General features: G+C 45.0%; 1 protein-coding gene across 1 annotated transcript; it reads left to right on the forward strand.

The window, feature by feature from the left end:
* The first annotated feature begins 20,196 nt into the window (after positions 1 to 20,196).
* Positions 20,197 to 22,438, forward strand: LOC116231644 (cystatin). Its single transcript, XM_031597524.2, has 3 exons — positions 20,197 to 20,471; positions 20,842 to 20,955; positions 22,040 to 22,438. The coding sequence occupies exons 1-3, from the start codon at positions 20,244 to 20,246 to the stop codon at positions 22,115 to 22,117; spliced, it is 420 nt and encodes a 139-aa protein (XP_031453384.2). The 5' UTR covers positions 20,197 to 20,243; the 3' UTR covers positions 22,118 to 22,438.
* The last annotated feature ends 449 nt before the right edge of the window (positions 22,439 to 22,887 follow it).

Genomic DNA, 22,887 nt, shown 5'->3' on the forward strand with positions numbered 1-22,887 from the left:
GGGGTGGCATGAGAATTAGCCTTACCACACGTATCGCTAGTCGTGTGAGGTGCTGCACAGTCACTGACTGGCAAATCCCTGCCCTAATCTGCTTACTGTCTAACCGTAAGATAAGAAGAACATGGGGTAATGAAAAAGGAAGCAATGAGACTGTATTAGTCAGCATGAAGGGTATTCATCAACAGCAGCCTGAGAGCTGGGGAGGTCTTGGGGGAGGTTTGTTGGAGGTTAATGAAGCCACTTTCAAAGATAATGTGATAACACCATGTGATTTTTGGGAAGGTGTTGTGTGAGGAGGCTGCTCAGGGAATGCAGGATGGTTACTGGAGGCAGGTACACAGAGGCAGTAACTCATTTCCAAAGCCCAGCCCTAACTTCTGGCTGTGCAGCACTGCCAGTGCCTGTGGAGCACAGCGGGATGGGCAGCAGGACACATCTGCCCACGAGTTGTGCTCACTTATTCCTTTTGGCTTCTGATACACTGGGTAGTGTAAAAAAGGCTGTTACCTTCCTGATGAACCGACCTTGGGTGTGCATAGACAACACTCCTACAGCTCCTGCCATGTGGAATGAGGGAGGCAAGGTGGTGCTAATCAGAGGAGTGGGGGTACATTGTGCGCATGGGCTCTCGGAAAGAGGAGGATCCAGCTGTGCTTCCTCATTGAACAGCTGTCCTTGGGTAGGAGCTCTGACTGTCCCTCAGCTCTCTCTTTTTCTGTGTTGTGGGTATGTTTGGCCTGAAGGATGTGGTCTGTGTGTAGGTCAGGAACGGGGTCACGAGTTGCTTGGTAGCTATTCTGCCAGCCAGCTGGGCTGCTGGTTGGGCCGTGGTGAGCTGTGTCTTCCTGCTGTGGCTGGCCTTGTCCAAGGAAGTGGCTATGGGATGGCCTCCGTTGGCAGAGGGGGTCTGTGAGTGGAACAAGCCTTTCCCACCCCGCTGTTAGGTCTGTTCTGGTCTTGCAGTGGTGGCCTGTGCTTGGCATGCTGGGTGGAGGAGGACCTCTAGTCTGCTGAGGTGGCCAGCTGAGTGATGCCACGTTTCCAGCCTTCATCAGCCAGCCATGAGCATTGCCAGAGAGGCAGTTTGGTGCTCAGGCAGGTGGCATGGCTGCCATATGTGGGTGCTGGCAGGAGCGTGGCTGCAGCTGCACTGCCAGAGGAGGCCAGGGAAGGCCATGGTGCTGTGTGGGCTCTGTGGCCTGCTGGAGTAGCTTCTCTCTCAGGCAGGCTCCCACCTGCCTGAGGGAGAGTACACCCCCAGGATCCAGGATTCGTAAGGATTGAATGTAACCAAAACCCAATTCTTGGACCATGCTCCCTGTCTCCAAATTCTTTCTTACAACACGTGGGACTTTCATGGTGCTCAGAAAGGTGCTTCTGAGCTAATCCAGACTCTCATCCCCAGATCCAAATCCGGCACAGTCTGTTTGGGGTGTGGAGGGTCCCAGGCCTCCTCAGACCACCCTCAGACCTCCTGCTGGGTAGGCAAAGTGGGGCTGGGCTTCTCCCACTGCAGTTCACAGGACAGTGCACACCAAACACAGGTGGAACAGAGCAGAAGGTGCAGGCCAGCCGTGAAGACAGGGCACCATCTTGTGGCATAAATGTATTTCCTCTGCACATCTGTAGGAGAGCAGTTCTGACTGTCCTTATTTTTTTTTTCTTTTTTTTTGTGCAGCTGGGCTTCTTTTCTGTGGCCTTAACTCCCCTGTGGCTTTTCCTGCCTGCACAATGTGCTTGTTTCTGCAGCTGCTGGGACCACCTCTTCCAGAGAGGCTTAAGCAGACTTGGCAAGCTCTAGGTGGATCCTGACACAGATTGTCAGAAGCAGAGGGGCTGCAGGGAGAGTGTTCAGACATGTCCATTTTGTGGATCTGCTCATCCCAACCAAGAAGGAGCAGTGGTACACAGTTGTGAACTAGGCGTCAATGTGGGCTGCCAGCAGTGAGCTTTATGTGTGAGCCATCTGTACAAGATGGGATAGTTTGCCTCCTCCAGATCCTGTGAGACCCCAACAGTCTGCGGGCTTCTGAACACTTGAGCTTGACTGTTCCTTAAGAAAGCAGTGTCAAAAGTCAGGTGGAGAAAAGTGGAGGGCTGTTGTTTTGTGGAAGTAATGGCAGTTCAAGCTGTTTCTTGTACAGGTTGTCTTGATCATTGTCTGGGTCTTGTAGGTCCTGTAAAACCTGGATGGGGATGACGAATATTTTTGCCCTCAGCTGACAGGTTATAGAGCAGACTGATTTCGTCCCCTTCCTTTTCACTTTGCCCTTGCCTTCCCATGAGACATTCCACCAGCCTTTCCCGCTCTCTCATCAGCAGCTCAGATTCCCAGAGCGGCATTTTCCCCTGTTTTCCTTGGTCTTGAGCTGCTGCAGCCCCTAGAAACACTGATCTGACCTGTTTATGGTTGTTTTGTTAGGTAATCAAATGCCAGTAGGTACCTGCATGGTGCTTCCTGGCTTGTGAGCATGTGTCCTAGCATAGCTCGTGCCTGGAGGAGAAAGGGCTACAGCATCGTGAGGAATGGGCTATGAGCTGTGAGTGTCAGGCACTGAAATAGGCAGCCCTGCAGATAAAAGCATCTTGTCCTGTGTTTAGTTAAGCTACTCTCTGCAGACATGCTTTGGTTGGAGTTCGTTGGGGAGAGGGCAGCACAGGACTCTTTGTGAACTGTGCTCACATGCCTTCCACATGGGCAAGGAAAAACAGAGGGGCCACAGAAAATCCATCTTTGCAAATTCACATGTTGCCACCAGAGAGCTCCCGTCCTTCACACCAGTCCAAGGGTGAGCAAATGCTGACCACCATGGGAATATAGTCTCCACCACAAACCTGCACTCATAGAAAGGGCTGGACTTTGTATTGTATTGTATGTCCTTCATATTATTATAAGACTCTAGTGCTTGAATGAATTTTCCCCTTTCAATGCAGGCTTCTTATGAAAAGGGAAATATTAAATTGGGAATGTTGAGACTGGCAAATCAGAGGTAACAAAGTGAGCTGGTGGAAAACTGGTGGCAGCAGAGAGTTTTTCTCTCTGTTGTTTTTCATAGCCTTGTTGATGGGATAGCAGAACATGAGAGGATTTGCCTGAAGCACACCCTCACTGTAAGCCATCCAGCAGAAGAACGTGGCACTTGCGTTTGTGGCTTCTGCTTCTAAAAACAGTATTATCACATGAAATAGGTTTTGATTGATACGAATTTGACTTTGTAATCACATGTGATAACAGTTCCTGTTTGATTACTAAGTTAACTCACCAGGGCAATCTATTTCTTCCCTTTACTACTTGCTCTCCTTCCTGCCAGCACTTTGTCCCCACTTCTGTCTGGGTCTTTCACATGCACATCACCCCCTCACACCTGGATGAAAAAATGGGTAATTGGTTTATTTCAGTGAATGGCTTGTATGTGAAGCTGATAATTGAAAGCTGTACCTGGCTGAGCAATCTGAATGTTACAGTGTAAACACAATGTAAAAATTGGGAAATGGCTGTGTTTCCTTCCCTGAGAGGTGATGTGATGTCTTGCCTTCCTTCCTTCTGCACCTCTCTTCCTTGCTTTCTCTACACTTAGAGCATGAGGAAGCCCTGGCTCCCTTGCAGCTGAGACATCAGCTTAAGGGCACATCTGCCCTACATGAACACCCTGGCATCTTGGGGTAAATGAATCTGGAAACTAATAGTCTCAGCTACCTCTTTCTGATTGAAGAGCCCACCGTTACAGCTCCTCTCAGTTTGCTCAATGAACACCATCTTTCGTTAGGCACCTCTTTTCTGTGACATACTATACCTGACAGAAGTCCCAAAGGAACTTTGGAACTTGGGGAATCCAAGTCAATAGAGGTCAAATCTTATCAGAGCTAGTCTCTTGTAGTCTACTTCGGAACTATCTGCCAGCAGTTCCTAGAGTCCATGCTTCAAAAGAAGCAGCATCTACCTAATATTTAGAAAAAGCCTTTACCTCTAAAGCCTCGAACCACTGGGTGTTAACTTTGCAACTGCGGCCCAAAGACTGACCGCTTCCCAATTTGCCTTGTTGGCTGCAGATGAAGAAGGGCCACATTTGGTTGTAGCTGTGGCCAAGATGGAATTCTGTTCAATATCACTGCTCTTTCCTGGAGAAAATGGTGTGGAACCATCAAACTCCCTGCTTCCTGAAGCAGACCACTGTGCTACCGCTCAATCTTGTGGGAGTTTTTATAGCTATTGATTATGCTCTCAAAAGAGTCTGGTGGAGACTTAGGGTTGTTTTTACTGCTCATCATGCTTCTTGCTCGGAATCCCACATCTGGTCTTGTGAAGTGGGCTGCCTGAATCTTCCATGGAGCGATGGCCTGCAGCCACATGGTGGGGGAAATGGGGACAGCGGTTAAAGATAAAGACTAGTGTTAATCTAAAAAGCACGATCTTCAAGGGAATATGCAGGGAGCTGGAAAGTTGCTTAGCTTAAGGAAGGGAGGATTCAAGAGTTTATAGCAATCTCAAAACATATGTGAGGTCAGCTGAGAAAAAGTAGTGTGTTCTTGTGTTCATGCTAGCTGAAGGCAAGATGTATACAAAAAGGGACGTGTGGGATTAGAAAGATGTTTCCACTGGTGAGAATAGAAAACAAGTGAACTAGATTATTTGAGAATTGAATGTTCTTTCTTGGAGGTTCTCAGGAGGCAGCATCCATCAAGAATGGTGTAACTTCTGTGTTCTCAGCTGATCTCTCAGGGCAGAGGACGTCTGCAGCAAAAGCTTCTGTGGCCCAGGAAGAGAGTGGAGGAGGGAAAACACCCCCAGTGACCTGCCTGGCAAGTCCACCCTTCTTGGGCTCATGATGCAATGGTTGTGCACAGTGTCTGCTGGAAGTGGTAACATAGTGCCAGGGAAGTAGAGAGGGAGGTCCCTAGGAAGCCAAGGACAAAGCTTTGGCACTTATGATCCCAGTGTGAGCTCCCTGTGACTCCAGCTTGGGTTAAAGGTCCAGAAACATTATCCCAACCTGGGAAGGCAGGCCATTTTGGCAACATTATCACTTCTCTGGTCAGTTCCAGCTGCTCTGGGGAGGAGCACCACATAAACCTGATGGCCCTAAGCTATCCCAGTAACAGTCCTAAGTACTGCTTGGTCACGTACATCTATGTTTGCAGTGAGAGATGACAGCAGCTCCAGCAGTTTATGGGAGACTCTGGGATGGGTACCTTCTTGGGAATGTAGGGCTGGGCAGACTTGCTAGGGCAAAGCGCTCTTTTTTCCACTGATCTCCTTGCTCTGGGTGCAGCACCTGACTCTCACCAGTGTGCTGGGATTTTACATAGGGTGTGAATTATGCTGGTGCCTCATGAAGGGTCCTAAGCAGTGTAAAAGATCATTAGCATAGATGAGAATTGTTCCTAATGCTGCAGCAGTTATGAGCTAAATGAGTTCCACATTAAGCTGAAATAGGTTGCATTTTTGTGAAACATCGTTGTTATTCAGATTTTCTCTAGAAACTTGTCCCTAAAGAATGTATACTTTCAGAGATCACCAGAACAGGGTCTTACCTTGGAGGAATCCTACTGTTGCAATAAAGCTGCAATGTAACTGCATGAGAGCACCAAAGCCCTGGTGAGATAGACAGCCTGGAAGGAATTCTGCTCCAAAAGGTAATTCCAAAGAGTAGAACACCTGCAGTTGTAAACTTGGAGAGGGTCTCGGGAAATGTTTCAGAGGTTAGAGTGCATTTGGGGTCATACCTATCACAAGATCAGCATATACCACCATGCAATCAGGTGTGAATATTCACACGCAAAAAAAAAAAAAAAAAAAAAAAAAAAAAGAGCCAGGGCTCTTCTACAGGGGGAGAACTTGCTTCATCATTTATTTACAAGCTCCAACACAGTTGCATTTTCCCGAGGCTTAGATATTTCATGTACTTGCCAGAACAAACACAGCCCAGGACTCTTCTAAGGAATTGATGAAATCATTAAGAGACTCTGAGTCTACTTGTGATTTTCCACTTGCTTGAGCTGACTTTGAGATGTGAACATAAAATCTGGCACTTGCAGGCATCTTGTGGATTTGTGATGGTCTTGGGAGCACTGCTTCTCCATAAAACAATGTCTTGATCTTATCCAAGCACAGATGTTGTTTGTCTGTGACAGGTGTAGTATCCCTGATATTTCCTTGTTGAGCCATCCAAGTCATGCTTTGATGGAAATTCTTTAAAGAAGTTACAGATAGTTCCTTTTAGTACACTGGTTCAGTAAATACTGCAGTAAACTCTTTGGCAGAGAGAATGAATTATAAAAATAAGAGTTATGTGTGGAGAGGAAATGGACAGCATTTTTTTATTGTGTATTCTTACTAAGCATTATGGTTGTGTCAGCAGTCTTGAGATGTTTTATATATCTTTTCTTGAATTCCCAGCTGCTGGAAGGGAAGTATTACATAAGAATCTCCATTTTCTCATTTTAAAAAAGTGAATTTCTAACCCTCCTGGTTGCTTAGAAAAACATGAAAACATGAGCTGAATGTTCCAGATAGGATGTTGAAATCAAACCCAAATACAATGGAAAACTTGATTCACAGCTTTAAAATCTAGACAGCAAATAAACAGCCGTAGGCTGATTTAGACCATCATTTGGAAATGTATCAATATCTCACTTTTTGGTTCTCACTGCTGGAATGAGGACACATGATTTTGGAATCAGTTTAGCTTCTCTTTGGTCAGGCAATACTGATTTTTATCAGAAGTCATCATTTTCATGATATATATATATATTTAGTTAGAATATCTCTTTTTCAACTGTTTTTTTTTTTAGCATTGCTTCCATCTCACTTTGCCTCTTGTTTTGCTTCTCATCACCTTTTCTTTTGAGTTGAGAATTTCATTCTGAATCTCTTTTGGTTCACACTTCTTTCTCCTTTGGCTTTAATGATTCTGCCTGAACACTTCAGTTTGGTTAGGTTTTGATGTAGACCTTGGCTTTGCTGTTTTCTTCCTTTCCTCATTTTAGCTTCTTCATCTGATCTGTTGCTTCCCAGCTTTGTTTTCAGCTGGTGCTGGAAAATTCCACTTTGGGTAGGCAGTGGTGCACCTGGAGATTTGCCTTGCATCAGCTGAGCGCACAGAGTTTCCGAGTGGCTCAGTTACCCAAAATCACATTTGAGTTCATCATCTCGTGACTGGGGAAGTTGCTGTCTCTTTCTGTTTTTCCAGAGGATATAACTGAATTTTTGTTGAAAGACATGCATAATGCAGGAATTCAGGGAGCTGGACTTTGTGTTCTCCAATGAGACCTGAGGGCCTGTAGGGGGCCATACTGCCAATGAAACTGTTGGATGGCGTGAAAGAAGTTGGAGGATGAAAAGCAAGGAGATCCTTCTCTGTTCTATCCCCTACTTGTATGACATGGGAATGATATTTGCATGTTGTTACCTGTGTTGCAGTCTGTAGTCTGGTTTGGTTTTTTTGCACACTGTTCCTGGAGCTAAAAGGAACAGCCAATTCAAATTGAGGTGCCAGCTTAATCCAAACGGTGGTGCTTTCTGAAATGTGGAAGATGAAGGTCTAAACACATTTGTTGTAGATTTATGATATTGTGCCTGGGAGCTGACTGTAGTGGGCACTGCCCCATGTACAGCACCTAATCTGAGTGAAGTCCTTCCAGAAGACCTCCTTTCGAGCCCCAGCTACCCTAGCAGCTAGTGATGAGAACAGAAGCCCTGTTGTGTCCCAGGGCTTTTCCCTTTCCAGCACCTTGGAAAAAAAGTCAAGTTTCTGACCATCCTGACTGACTCTTGAATTCATGTGGTGAACTGTATCCTCCATTTGCAGAATGAAAATAAAGGGTCTGCAGAGCTTGTAGGAGTCCTAAGAAACAACAGTGGAGTGAGTATGACATACTCAGGAAACTTGTGGTGGGAGCATGCACTGGGAAGGTTCTGGCTCCGGAAAGGTGAGGAACCAGCATGTAGTGTTGTTCAAGGCCAACAGCCCATCTAAAGAAAATGCTGGGGTACAAATGATTGCTATGAGTGAAGGAACAAAAGAAAGGGAAGATGATGTGAAGTTCATATTATTTCCACATAGTCCAGCTACATATGAAATCGTTTCTTTGGAATCAAGGCAGCTACTGGCTCTTGTCCAGAGACTGCTGTCCTGCTCTAAGAATGTCTGTTTTGGAACGAATATGGTTTCTCTCTCAGGACCAGGCGTGGTAGATAGTGTTTCCAGCCAGTATTGAACTCTACAACAACCCTTGCTGATCGCTTCTAGCATCTGCAGGCAGCCATGGTTTAGGATCCTGGGAGGATGTGGTGTCACGAGGCTTTCTGCCAGTTCTGCCAGTACCTTCCAGCAGCTCTCAGTTGAGGCTGCCTGGCTCAGACAAGCACGGCGTAAGGTAGAGGTCAACACAGCCAACTGCTGGGCTGCTGCATTCGAGAGCAAAAGCAAGCTACTTCTACTTGCAGTTAGAAATGGGCCAGAAATGATTCTTCTGAGCTTTTCCAAAACTAAGCTCTCAGACCTTTCCATGTCATGATGAATAATGTACTTGTGTTCCTGTTCAGTAAGAAGCATTTATAAAAATCTTGTTTGAATTTATTTGCATCTATTTATATGGAAACACTGTTTGGCCATGAAAGATGGTGCTGATGTTGCATGTCATTAAGTTAACTGCATACACAAAACATCCATGGGCAAAATGATGATTTTAGACTTAGACCTTAAACTTTTTAAGATGAGACAAATATATTACTTTTGGTGTGATTTTCCTTTTCCGGATGTCTTCTATTATTTTGATATGGTTGGATATCCACAGTTTAAGATTTGGAGCTCCAAACATCATATATGACATAGAAATAAATGTCTTTAGCAGCAAGCAGGCTTGCTAGAGATTATTTGTCAGAGTCTGTATCTTCAGAGCTTCAGAGTTGTAGACCTGTGGCCGTCCAGGACCTTGAGGCCATATAGATGGTTAGTAGTCAATCTTTTCTGTTTAGGCCTTTCCCTGTTTATTAACCTCAAAAGGCCCTGCATGCACTGGGTAGTATAAATATGAGTCAAGGGCCCAACCCATGCATTAAGCAGTGTGTAGGACAAACTGTCAGCGGGTCAGGGCAGGGGTAGCTTTACTCCCATTTTAGGCCAACAGAGAGAATTGCTTCCTGGGTTTAGCTGCTGTTGAACAGGACCCTGAGGAACCTGATTGGACTGGATCTGCTTTGGGCAAGGAGCTGGACTTGATCACCTCCAGAAATCTCTTTGAAAACCTGTATTATCCTGTGATAAATTCAGTAGCATTATGTTGTCAGGCACTTTCTAGAGGTGGAAACAGACACCACATGAGGCCATGGAAGTTCCTAAGGTAGGCTGAGCTATCCCAGCCCTGCCAGCATCTGCCTCACAAACAAGCAAAAGTAAGAGTGGAATGGCTGTGGGGAAAGGAGTGGAGAGAGGCATTCCTTTGAGCCACACCTCAAGTCATGCCTTATAGCATGGACTCACTTATCTGTGTTTGCCAGCCTTTAGTGCTGTGCATGCACATTACAGAGGTAACTGCTGGTGGCAAATAGTGATTAGAAAAAATTGAGAGGGCAGTAAGAGACACAGAGAGCTAGAGGTGGCATGGCCAAACTATGAAGGTACTGTGGAACTGCTGGTCTCCAGAGCAACTTGCTACCCACTTAGTAGAACACTCATTTCTGAACTGCTGCTTAAAATTCCTAAGCAAGGACTTAGTAGATAGCACGGCTAGAGTGGGGCTGGCGGGTCTTGGAGAGCTTGCTGGAGCAAGATGCACCTTCAGCAGCAGAACAAATGAAATATCCCAATTTTTATTTTTCTTCACAGGCTTTCACAGATTCTCCTCAGATTCCTCTGTATGTAGCAGTTTGGTCATTAGAGCCCTTATCTATGAACTGTGTGTGATCTTTTCTGAAAGTAGTTTCTCATAGATCCAATTCTTTCTGTGCTCACTTCTTCCTTCTCCCTGCACAGCTAGGGGTTGTTGCAAAGTGCATACCCCTATTCTACAATATTTTCTTCAATTTCCTTTTTCCTTATTGAAACTCCCAACAGGACAACTGGTGTGGTTGGTGAACGGGGCAGTTATTCAGATTTTGGAGACCTTGCTGTTTCAGAAGCTGAGGTGCTGTGTAGATGTTGTCTCCATCTTTTCTGTCCAGTGTTAAGAGATTTGCGGTCTGCCCTTTTCTACAGCAGACTAGCCTTCATAACAGAAAAGAGGAGGCTGTTTTAGTTTCTCTTGTAATCTTGGAAACCAATTCTGGAACCATAGCAAGTGCCTTCATCTGGCGCTGGGAAGAGGATGTCCTCGTCTTGCTTAAAGTTGGAACTGCTCATTTTCCTTTTGCAAATCTGTGTAAGCAAAAGGGTAAATAATTTCCAAAACAGACTTCAGGAGTGACCTTGAAATGTTGGACCTTTTTACGGTCCAAATCCTTTAAGGTGGGAAGAAGAGAGCTTGCATTCCTGATGTTATTAAAATGGACATTAATTATGTGTGAAGGTGGATTAGTGCATAGCGTGCCATGAGTTGTTAATGTTAATCAATCAGAATTACAAGTAATGTGCCTTTTTCTTCATTAGCAATGGCTTACTGGAGGGACTTTCTCCCTAGGAAAGAAGGGAAATATGCTGAGGGCAGAAAGAAAGAAATAATAATGGAAATAATAATGGAAATAATAATGGAATTAAATGAGTGGTATTGAGGCTTATTTCTGATCTCCCTCTCCTGATCTGGGTCTTGATTCAAAAATCATTTGATACGTTCAGCTACTTTGTGTGTTCTTGAATAACAACCTTGCTTATGCTGGTTTTGCAAGCAATCAGTTGAACTAGAATTTCAATATATAGGAACGTTGATTGTTCCCTGAATTCACAGTTTTCTTGTTCAGAGAAGATCTAATCTTCAAAAAAGGTGCAGAAGGATCACACAGGTCTTCGCTCAATGCGAGCTGACTTCAGCTCAGCGATCTGCAGTTTGTGGCAGCTAGACACTGAACTCATCACCTGTCTGCAAATGCTGTACTGCAGAGGAGAAAGAAGCAACTTCTAGCACTCAAAGAGCTTCAAATTGCTGTGTAACATGAATAGGTAGACTTAGGGAGAGAGAGAATATGGCAAGCAGCAGGAAAGCAGCACCATTAATGCACTAATTACCTATTCAGCACCTTTTTCCCCCTTATCAAAGCAAAGCAACATTTTGTCCTGGAATTAGAAGGAAATTAGGGAGTTGGCTTTGGGAGTAGTTTCAGTGAATACTTTTGGAGAAGTGTTTTTTTTCCCCCAGGGAACCAACAGTGTGTGAGGGGACATATCCTCATATTTGAAAGTTATGAGGAGCTCTAAGGAGTTAAGTCCTGTCTCTGCTGTTGGCATCAGAGAAAGCATCACCCCATGCAGCAAATTGATGTTATTTGGCTGCCTGTGTTTTCATATCCAAAGGTGGAGTGCTGAATGTAGTGCCTGCAGGCTTCTTGCTGTGTACAGACTGTGCTCAGCACAGAGGGACTCCTGGGTGGATTGCGCTGCTTGATGCTGAAGTGGCTGTGGCATGCTTGTAATGACTGCCTCAAGGCATGCTCAGCCACTCTATTTTTGTAGTGGAGTGCAGCCATGGTAAATAAGGCCTTGTTGTAGAGTGATTGGTAGTACTGTAGGTCTGGTTGGAGTCCTGAAGTTTAGCGGCCAGAATTCAAGTGACTAATGTAATAGTTTGACTTGACACAAAATGATATGGGATGACTGGAAAGAAAATATCAAATATCAGTGAGGTTAACTAATTCCTCATCTTGCTGCCTTGCTTCTTTTTATTCTGTCCCTTAGTAGAGTTCCCTGGCATTTGAAAAGAGGAAGGATTTGAGTCACGATGTCAGTGTTCCCCAAATGAGACTACTTTTCTGACCAGGAAGTAACTGTTCAAACATGTGCGTGGCAGTTTAGTTCGTTAATTCTTGGGGATTTCAATTCCTTCAAGAGATTTCACACTAATTTGTACATTTTGTTTAAGCTTCAGCCTCTGGAGTGATATGAATATTTGCAAATCCTATCAATTGTTATATTGCATTTCTTTCTGGCTGCCAGTTTTGCAGAGGAAAACTTGAGAATTTAACCATGATTTATGATTGATATGTTTTAAGAAAAATAATTTTTTTTAAAAGCAGATAAATCAAAGCATTTAGATTGTGTTGTCTTTAAAACACATTTCAAAAGTAATCACTTAACGCTGGGAAGCATAATCACTCGTTTTTCAACATCTGAGGTTTGCTATCATGTTGCTAAGTGACAGAAAAAACTTTTGTTCCATTTGCATGCTTTGGTTTCCGTCCTGAGTGCCTTGCAGAGATTAGAACTGTGAAAGTTGGCTTTCCAGCCTTTTAGAAACCAGTGCAGGGCTGGGCTACATGAAATTCTCATTAGATAAAAGCAGATAGTGGGTCTGGAACAGGGTCTGGCTAGATAACTTCCAAGCAACCGCAATACTGATGATTATTTTGGGAAGTGCAGCCAAGATCTTAAACTCCATGCCCAATGAATAGCTCTATGTACAAGTTAGAAATTGCCAAAGCTGAGAGCAATTGACAAAATCCTCCCCACTTAAGTACAGCCTTTAAAAAAGAAAAATGCCCAGTATTTATTTCCATATTATTTAAGCAAACTTGGGAACGTGAGCCATAGCAACACTACTCACTGATGTATGCCATCACAAGGGTGGACACTTTTCACTGCCATTTCTATAGTTGGTGTCTCTAGGAGTGTAATTCTGCAGGATTCACTGGCAAGAGCCTTTGGCTGGTGGCTAAAGAACATTTATTTGCAAGATTTTCTGAAAATATGAACATATTCTAATAGAGTTTTACAAACAAAGCTTTCATGCTCAAGAAATACATTTTGGAGTGGTAAAGAATGAAGAAAATGTTACCTAATTTATTACTGAATGCTTGTGAAAGACTTAATAGCTAAAAAAACAGCAGTGTGCCACAGACGATGCAGGAGACCTGTGGTGGGTCTCTGCATGTTTCCTTGCAAAGCTATGCCAAAGCCCCTTAATTCTGACTTTAATTATTTCAGTGGCAGGCATTTGCTGAGCAAAGAACTGTGACTGTGTCAAGTCTGTGCACTGAGGTTTGTGAGAAGGCCAAAGTGATCAACCATGCTGGAACTGGGCTGCACTAGTTGTGACTGAGCTATTCTGATTTTAAGTAAGGCCTGATTCATGCAGCTCTTCCTACAGGAGCCGGCCCTGCAGCTTCTAGTGCCCATAGGCAGTACAGGATCATCTTCCTCTACAGGGATAGGATGAGTTTGCTGGGCACTCAACCCCTTCAGTAACTCACAATGAAACCAAAGCTTCCTTCTCCCTGCCCTGCTGTTGTGTTCATTAAAACCTAATCAGTATTCAGCTTGCAAACTGAGAAGGGATATGTTCACACAGTTTATTTTTTCCAGTCAAACAAATCCTTCTAAGCTAACCAGCTGGTGTGTTAGGACCCTTTTTTAGTAGTAGGTATTATGCAGATTGCTGGGCAAAAGTTCCGCGTGGTTTTGTTTGTGAGCAGTGTCACAGACCACTGTAGACATCTGAGGTGCTGAGAATGGTTCTGTGCTATTCCCCACTCCCTTGTAGAGTTCCTCTTCAAATTGTGCTGTTGGCATCTTGTAGCTGTGTCATAGGCTGCTGACATGCAGTGACGTGACTTTCTCCCTCCCTCTTGGATGACTGAGTAAACCAGTGGCCAGCCCATGCGAAGCAGCCTGGCTCGCTCACAAATAACCAGCATCTTGCTTGAATAAAAGCGTTACCCTGAATGTGAGTCTTCGCTTATGTACCTGGGCTTACTGAAACCTGATTGCTGAATGCATGTGTGTAGAGCAGTGTATGTACAGCTGACTGTTGGGGTGGGTTTTGGGGTTGCTCACAGTCTCACTTTCCTCTCTAGGGAAAATCTCTGTGGCCAAGTGTCTCTGTGTGGTATGGGGTGACTGTCTTGTTTTGTTGGCAAGCTGCCCTGACTTCCTAGAGGTTTCTCTTGCCATTGTTGAAACATTCTATGCATCCCTTCCCTTTCCCAATGTTTCAGATCCAACAAGGACAATGTGGAAGGGAGCTTAAGTCTTTTCTAATGAGTAGCAGCCAGGCATTATGCTGGCAAGCCAGCCCCTCGAGAACAGACTGTTCTCTGCTCTCAGATGTTTCTTTCAGTGACCAGAGTTTTGCTTCACTATACCAGTAAAAAAGCCTTAACCAGGCAGAATTTACTACTCTGAAATGCTGAGCGAACAGAAATCATAACTTGTTTAAACCTAGTGCAGAGGGAAGTGTGAATACAGTACACCACTGGTGTGTCCTCCAACCAAACCAAACCAACCAACCAAACAAACAAACATAACCTGCAAGAAACAAAGAAGCTCCAAACACAGTCTGGTCTATGGCTCCCAGCTGGTTGGCTCTGCTGGGAAGGAACATGGCGAAGGAGCTCATGTCAACCTACACAAAATTTAGGTTCCAGATGGCCCTTTAATTGTGGCTTTGTGCAAGCATTAGGGAGTTGTAGTCTTGCTCCCCACAAAGGACCTTCATCAGAAATGCGCCTATGTATATTTAAGAAGTGATGTAATGCTTATTGCATCCCCACATTTGTTGTATGTCCTAAAGCCCTTGGGCATAGCAGCAGTGACGCTGTGGGTGTTTTCAAGGGAGGACCAGGCGTGATTCAGTTTGTACAGAGGACAGAGGTGTTTTGGCTCTCTTCTCCTGGAGAGCCTGGCAGAGCTCCCCACAGCCACCATGCTGATGTAGAGGAAATTTTCCTCTTTTGCATCCCAGGGACCTGTGAAGCCTTAGAGCATGAGCTGTGGTCTTTGCAGGCTTCTCCGCTACACGTTGTTCCTTTGTTGTGTGCAGACTGTGGCTGACATGAATAAATACTCTTTCTGTACAGTCTGGCTTCTCCACTAAGCAAACTTGTATTGAAACATCCAACTATATCACTCCAACATTAAAGCCTGCTGCTGGAAGAGATGAGAGTGGGCAGCACAACATACCCAGCAGGCTGCTGGAGGGCCAGCTTCAGTGCAGCATACAAACATACTCAATTTTAGACTTGTTTCTAGCTCTGTGAAGTCACTGGTTCTCTTCGGAGGCTTAACTTAAACATTTGCTTTATATTTTTGGTTGGATTGGGGAGAACTCATTTTCTTGGTAAGTTCTGAACCAAGTGATTCCTAGGGAAGGAAAAATTATCCACTGTAAACTACTTTTTAGAAATCTAAAGCAGGCAAGCTATTTCTCCTGCAGGCTGAGGTGAACAAATACAGAAGAAAAGAGAATGGCTGAATTACTCTCAGCAAATATAAACTAACACAGTGACCAAAGACATCAGTTTGCACAAAATCTGTGATAATTTTCAATCACTGTGCCAGCATTTACGTTTCTCAGAATGGAGAAGAATACTGGTGTGTTGTTTTTATTTTTATTTTTTGCTAGCATCCTGAACACACCAGTACTGCCCTTTAATTAGCATTCACTACCAAAAGTGTGGCTTCACTGCCTCTTTTGCACAATCTGACCATAGCGATTGCTTGGAGTTATTTTAAATGCAGCTTTTCTGTTGGCAATCACTTTATTTACTGCTTGGCTGTAAAACAATGATGCACTTCCTTGTGAACACAAAAGCAGATTAACATCAGTAATTACTAAAGCAGATGTTTGTAGGCAAATACCCATTTCTTCGAAGCAGATTATCTTCTGCACTGGCATATGGGAAAGGGATTCATATCATGCAATGCTCTTACTCTCAAATGATGTGAACAGCGACTCAGCAGAGAGGTGTGTAGCTCCCCTACCTTGCTTCCATCTCCTAGGAATCAATCTCTGAAGGGTGATTAAGCATGGGACAGAGCCAATTGTTGATCTTACTTAGATCAGTCCTGCTAGCTGTTTAGCATTTCATTCTTAAAAGTGACTGCCAATGAGTGAACAGGGCTTTGTGCTACATGTACTTGCTTCTTTCTGTTTGGCTTGAATAAGTTTGTTTATTGTTTTGGTGTTTTTTTCTTGCTGTTCATGAGAAATCTAGGGCTGTGCTTTTGATTGAATTGAACACCTAGGCCTATGTTTTCTAGCAAGTCTATTCCCACTGAATTGCCTTAAAGACGCTTTTGGTACAAAATGCTAGGCTTATTAGAAAAAGACAATAGTTAGATCTTTCCAGGCTATTGTGCAAAGAAAGCATGGTTGTGCCTTGGAAGAATGATCCTCAGCTGGTGGGAAATGGCAGCTTCAGTCTTTTCTAAGCCAGTTATACTATGAGGACTGAAAGATGTTCAGATGTTTTTGAAGCCTGTCCTGGCACATGGTATTTACCAGCTGAAGTCTACTCAGCCTTGCAGTCTATCCAGAAAAGCCACCCTTGGCTGTCTGTGGTGAGAGCTTGTCAGCATGTGAAGGAATGTAGATGCAGAAAAGATGTGGCCATGGTTCTGTCTCCTTTGGGGCTTCAGGTTGGCTGCCTAGATTTCAGAGATGACCTTTGGAAACTGACAGAGAATATAGGTCCATGGTTTTCCTTGTGTGGAAAATTCCCACCATTACTATCTGAAAAAAAAAAATGCAGGAGCAGGGTGTGGACAGAAGTGGCCATGGTCTCTGAGGAAGGCAGAAGCTCTTTGCCTCTCCGAGTATCACTGAATTCAGTTGGTGTGGGAAAAGTGTGGATGGACTTATCTCCATAAGCACAGGACACTCTTCAGCAGCAGTGGCTTTATTTTTGGCACTGAATCACTCTCAGCTCTGTCTCATAAATTGCTGACCATCTTGCACAAGAGGCTTTCAATTTTTGAAAGTTCTCCTTTTACGTAACACCTCCCTTCTATCCCCTTGTGTGGGTTACACAGCACAGGAGGAGAAGGGGAGCCATGTCAGCACCCCACCTATCGCTGCTCTGGGTTCCACTGAGTGGGATCCAAAAGTCTGGCCCTAGCATAAGCTTGGCCTGCACTTTTTTTTTGCTGATCTCTTGGTTTTGAGAAATTCAAACCAGATGTTCAGCATTCAGACATGCTTTTCTTATTTTTCCTGCCTCTATCACAGTAATTACTCTCTATTGAGGGTCATTCAGAGTTCAGTTCTGTTGAGAAACTGTTATTCTTGATTACAGGATCGGCTGCTTTTTCAAACATCCTTGTCTAATTGTACTTTGAAAGACATGTCACAGTATCCCAGAGCTCTTCAGTTAGCTATTGAAGAGAGCAGTTGTTAACATCAGTGACAAGGAATGCAGCAGTTATTTGGAGAAAGGAATCTGCCTGCTGACTGAAAAAGCTTATCAATCCTGATTGGAACTGAAACATAGATGAAAATATATCAGATATTGCACAAATGATGTTGAACCAACTATGTGGTCTGACACAAGAAGACACTGAAACTATGTTTCTGTTTCTGGTAATACTGACAGCACACTGCATCATGGACTTTTCCAGTATTATGTCAGGAGTCTGATGCTGCTCGGTATATTACCTAAGTCCTTGGGTCATCTGATTATTTGAGGATTTCTATTTTGTTTATTAAAAGAAGAAACTTGTGATATAGACAATTAGTTGCACCCATCAGAAACAAAAAGATCAATGCAGTTTTATTTCGTGAACCAGGTCTCTCTTATTAACCTGCTGTAACGCATCATTTTTTGCCCCCCTCTTTTTTTTCCCTTCCTCTCAAAATTTCTGTAGTTCAAGTCCTGAAACAGTAAACAGATGCAGCTTGCTTCTGGCTCACATGTGAGGAAAGGGCAAGAGAACAGCCATCCACAAAGCCTTCAGCCCCAGCTGGAAACTCCCAAAGTCCGAAGGGTGTTTCCCTTGCAGTCGTTCTGCACAGTGAAGCCAGGCAGCAACTGTGTCAAAGAGAGACTTTGGCAACCACTATTTTGCAGAATAAATATTGATGCATCTATTAGGAGGGCAAAGAGAAATCCTGGTAAAACAGAAACATTTTCTGACACTGCTGACCAAAGACCAGCTCTGCTTTCTGCAGTTATATGTCTTCAACTGAAAATAGTGTCTGTGTCTAAGGAAGAGGACAACAATGTTGACCAACAGGCAACACCCTTCAGGCAGTTAAAAAGCTATTCAGATGACCACCAAATCTCCAGATATATCTCAGTTTACTGTGAATAGGAGAAGGAATGTGGAAGGACAAGCGAAGAATAAGGAATTCTGAGATTGGTGTTTGAGATTTTTCTTCCTTTCAAACCACTTGTGATCTTTTCCTTTAAGTTCAAAAGTTGGTGATGTGAGCAGGAGGGTGAAGTGTTTCTGGCAACCTGTATGTAGTGTAGGAAAGGGTTGACAGCCACACCTCAGATGTTGCTTTTGTTTTGGGAAGCTGCAGGTACTTGTCTGAAATGCCATGGAGCCAATCCCCCAGTATGAGGAGCAGTTCTTAAGGAACTTCTCTGGGAGAAACAAAACCCAGGCTGAAGGCTCTGCTCCCTAAAACTCAAGACAGAGACTCTCCATCACCTGTGCCTAGACTGTGGTCTGTCTGGGGGTGAAATGGTCACCCTCAGTGTTGAACCCCCTCCATTATATGTGAATGATTACCTGCCTAAGGAGGCCAACAAGCCTTTCCCTCACGAAAGGTGTCACCATCCCTCAACATAACTGATGCAAGCCTCCTCTACTTCCTCAGTCTTTTCTCTTAGAGTGGCTTTGTGGGGTCAGTTATAAACTGGGCCAGTGACAGATTAACATCTAAGAAGAAACTGGAATTCTAGGTGAGCGCTGGAGGGCCAGGTTCCTCCTGACCATCAGGAAGTCCTCCTGTGCTGTCTGGGTGCCACTGCATTGTCACAGGCTATCCAGTGAAGTTGTGGAGGCTCCTCTTCCGAGTTCCTCAAAAGCCACCTGAACGTGGTCCTGGGTAGGCAGCTCTGCATTGAAGTGTGTGCTGCTATAGCTCAGGAGAAGGACACAGGCCAATTATGGCTTGTTTTATCTTAACTCCAATGAGATGACTTGTTTGCCTGGACTGCAGGCAAAGTATTTAGCTCTTAACAAGAACTATTTCTCCCCGCTTTTCCCCTCAGATACATAATAGGCAATTGTAAAGCCTTTTCTGCCCAGCATCAGCTTGGACTGGCTCTGAAAAAGTAGCCAAAGCTCCCTCAATCCCAACAGCACTGATATTTTCTCCTGTGTCACTGACAGCACCTGATGCTGCAGTGGTGCTCATGTCTTTCTCTTACCAGTAAAAGCTACCATAATGTCCTGTGGTTGCAGCATTAGTTGCACAGCTTGTTGCCACCTGCAGGGGTTTCCTGTGACAGTTTTCATGCTGGATACTGCTGGCACTCAGCAGGCTACAAACAGCCTTTCCAGTCAGTCCACAAGCCCTTTCCTTCTCATTATGAGAGGTGTTGAGAATATTCAGGCATAAAATGTCACGCTCTCTTAATCTAATAACTGTGTAAGGCCTTAAATCTCACTCATGCTAGCTCTGTAGTGCTATATAGGTCCTGTCTTGCCAAACTTAGTGTTCCTGACAGGAGAAAAAGACCCTGTGGTTACGAGATGAAACTAGAAGTTAAGCCATCTGTCTGGGAAGCCAGCCTTGCCACTGACACCCCTCCGACCTTGAGCAATTAATGTGGATGAGGAAACACCAATGCTGCGGAGGCAGATATAGGAAATGACACACGGTGTTTTGTGCTAAAAGCCAAATTAGTAACTTAAAATGTTCCGTGGTTTTCTTGCCACCTCTCCGCAGTAGGGGGAAATAAGTGCTAGAATAAGTCACGAGGAGGCAGAGCCTGGAAAAGTCTCCAAGTTCCCGGACCCATGTGGGAAAGCAGCCTCCTCCATCCGAACCCACAAAGAGGGCCGTGGGTGGTGCAATTCCGGACGGGACAGCCGCAGCCCCGCCGCGCCAAGCCCCCAGCCGCGGCCCGTCCCCTAGAAAGTCTGCGTGAGCGCACCTGAGCGCAGCCTGCCTGCGGGGCAGCTCTAGAAGCCCGCCGTGCGAGGGCTAGCGTTTTCATGCACGACGCTCCCTAGCACTGCCGTCACCGTGGGCGTATTTGTTGCCTCCCTAAACCGCCCCATTTCCCAGCCTGGCTGAGCTCCACCCTCCGTCTGTCCTGCCCTCCCCGGCCGAGAGGGGCGGGGCGTGTGGGCCGAAGCCACCGCCCACCTCGCTCGGCAGGCCTTAAAAGGGCGGCGGCGGAGCGCAGCGCGGAGTGCGGAGCCATGGCGGGAGCTCGGGGCTGTGCGGTGTTGCTGGCCGCGGCGCTGATGCTCGCCGGAGCTGTCCTGGGCGACGAGGAGCGTCCCCGGCTCCTGGGGGCTCCCATGCCCGTAGATGAGAACGACGAGGGCTTGCAGCGGGCCCTGCAGTTCGCCATGGCCGAGTACAACAGGGCCAGCAATGACAAGTACTCCAGCCGGGTGGTGCGGGTCATCAGCGCCAAGCGGCAGGTGGGTGCGGGGACGGCCTGCCTCCGTGTGCGTGGAGTGCTGCGGGAGTTGGGATTTCTGAGGTTAATTCAGGCTGTTCTGCCGCAGAAGGTGGATGAAAGCTTGGGGCTTACGGCTCTGAATGCTAATGTTGCTTCATGAGCTAACGCAGCTTTGTTTACTGCTAAGGAAGCTGCACTAGTTTGTTTACTTGGATCTTGTTTCCTGTTTGGTAAGGGATGCTGAGTGTGTTTTCTCTGAAGGTTGCCACACACTGCCTGGTCTGTACTTTTTGGCTGGTTGTGCTTCTCTCCTGTAAGATTCTTCTCTTTAGAAAGCTCCTAGGTATGTGCTGTGAATAAAGTTGCTACTGCCTGTGATCTTGTTGCAGCTCGTGTCTGGAATCAAGTACATCCTGGAGGTTGAGATTGGTCGGACAACTTGCCCCAAGTCATCATCTAATCTCCAGAGCTGTGAATTCCACGATGAGCCAGAGATGGCTAAGGTAGGCTCTAAGCAGGATGTGCTGCTTCCTGGGTTCCTAGTGCCTCCTTCCCTCTGGGAAGGTATGGGCAGCATCACCTGTCTGCTTGTAATAAGATCGGATGTGTCATGCCTTTAGACCGGGCAAGATGCTGTCCTTGCAGAACTTGTCTTGCCAGATAATACTCACAGAGGAGGGGAGACTTTCCAGCATGAGACTTCAGGCTGTGGTACACAATAGGAGTACATGTGCCTCAATCTTATGAGTGCATGTGGCTCTGATTTCAGGGATATGCAGAGGAAACTTTGCGAAGAAGGGATTGCTTAGGGGTCTCCTGGTTGTCAGTTTGGTGCCTTAAGTTGTCATACGCTTCTCAGCTCCTCCCATACACATGTGAACAAGCTAACTCGGTCCTCTTTTGAGACAGTCCCATTTCTGTGAATCTTACTTTGGGCTAAGCACTGATCACAGCTGGATTACCCTGGTTCTCTAGATTTACTATATCATGCTGAATGCAGTTATCTTAAGAAATCATCTATCTTTTCAGGTTAACACCAAATTGTCTGCCTTTGGTCAGTGTCTAGTTCTTGCCTGTTATTTCATTACTAGTGTTAATTGGTAATAGGCTGTACTTCTCTGCATGTTCTTTGTGCCTGCATGAGAACTGACACGGCACAGGAATGATCCACTAAGCACATGGGTAGAAGCTTGCCTGTGCATAAACACAGCTGCCATTGTTAGGCAGACAAGCACAAACAAATGGTTAGCTGTGTGGGCCAGCCTGCCTGTGCCCTCAGAGCTTATGTTGGAGGATTACCCAGGCTGAAAGCTCTACAGCGCTGGGAGCTAGTGTGGGGAAGTAGCTTGATATTGTGAAATGTTGACTGCTCGGCTTCTGTGTTATCCTTTGGCATAAATGATTAGTCCTGAGCAGGTTCTAAGTTTGGGGTTCCAGGATACACTTCTGGGAGAGTGCAAATCCAGAGTCATAAGAGCGGCATATAGTCAAGGATCACAAAATGGGATAGATCTGTGTAGAACAATGATCAATGACACTGTTGTATGTTCTTAATATGATAATTGATTTCTTTTTCTCTCTCCTCAGTATACCACATGCACCTTTGTAGTGTACAATATTCCTTGGCTAAACCAAATTAAACTACTGAAAAGTACCTGCCAGTAAGCCTCTCTTGGTTCCAGCGGTGACCAGCAACCAGTTACTCAGATGGAGGAAAAGCAGCAATAACATGAATTGAGATAGGTTGTATCACTGCCTGTTAACTCATATTTCTGTATGCTTGTGCTATGCAAGTAAAACTATGTAATCTTCCTATAAAGCACAGTTTGATCTCAACTTTATTTTTCCTCTTTGTAGTTATATTTTGGAGTAACTGTTTGTCTTCTCACAGCTTTCCCAATAAAGTAACTCCAGTGTCAGAATTGAGGATAAAGTTGGTGTCCCTGTGAAGTGACTACTGTAAACATTAAAACTCAATTCATCGTTGCTGTTGTGTGTGGTTGCCTTTATATGAGTGCCTGGTGTCTTGAAGGGAGGGTTTTTGTTTATTTATCAGCTAATCTCCCATGCCCAAAGGGTGGGGTGAGAAGAAATGCGGGTCTAATTACAGCAGGAATAAGTTTGGTGAAAGTGTTTAGCTGTTTTGACTGAAGAAGTGCTTGGACTTTGAAAATGCTGTAGCTTGCAATGCTATCTTTTGGGAAGGTTAACCAGAACTTAGGTGAAGTGTGTGTGATCAGTTTCTGCTGGAATTCTGCTCCTATCAGCTGCTGTATTGCGGAGCTCCACTTATTTATGCAGCTGTGCTGTGTAAGAATTGGCCATCTTGATGTCTCTTTTGTATTGCATTGGAGATGTTTGGGAAACTCTGACTTCCTCTAGCATTGTCTTTACAGGTTATCCTACTGTATCTCTAGTTCTGTAATGTTTCAAAG

The sequence above is a fragment of the Phasianus colchicus genome, chromosome 2 (assembly GCF_987193195.1).
Source record: "Phasianus colchicus chromosome 2, bPhaCol1.hap1.1, whole genome shotgun sequence".
Classification (NCBI taxonomy): domain Eukaryota; kingdom Metazoa; phylum Chordata; class Aves; order Galliformes; family Phasianidae; genus Phasianus; species Phasianus colchicus.

Coding starts and splice junctions, on each gene's coding strand:
- LOC116231644 (XM_031597524.2), top strand. CDS start 20,244: ATGGCGGGAGCTCGGGGCTGTGCGGTGTTGCTGGCCGCGGCGCTGATG. Junction 20,472..20,841: donor TCATCAGCGCCAAGCGGCAG/GTGGGTGCGGGG, acceptor ATCTTGTTGCAG/CTCGTGTCTGGAATCAAGTA. Junction 20,956..22,039: donor ATGAGCCAGAGATGGCTAAG/GTAGGCTCTAAG, acceptor CTCTCTCCTCAG/TATACCACATGCACCTTTGT.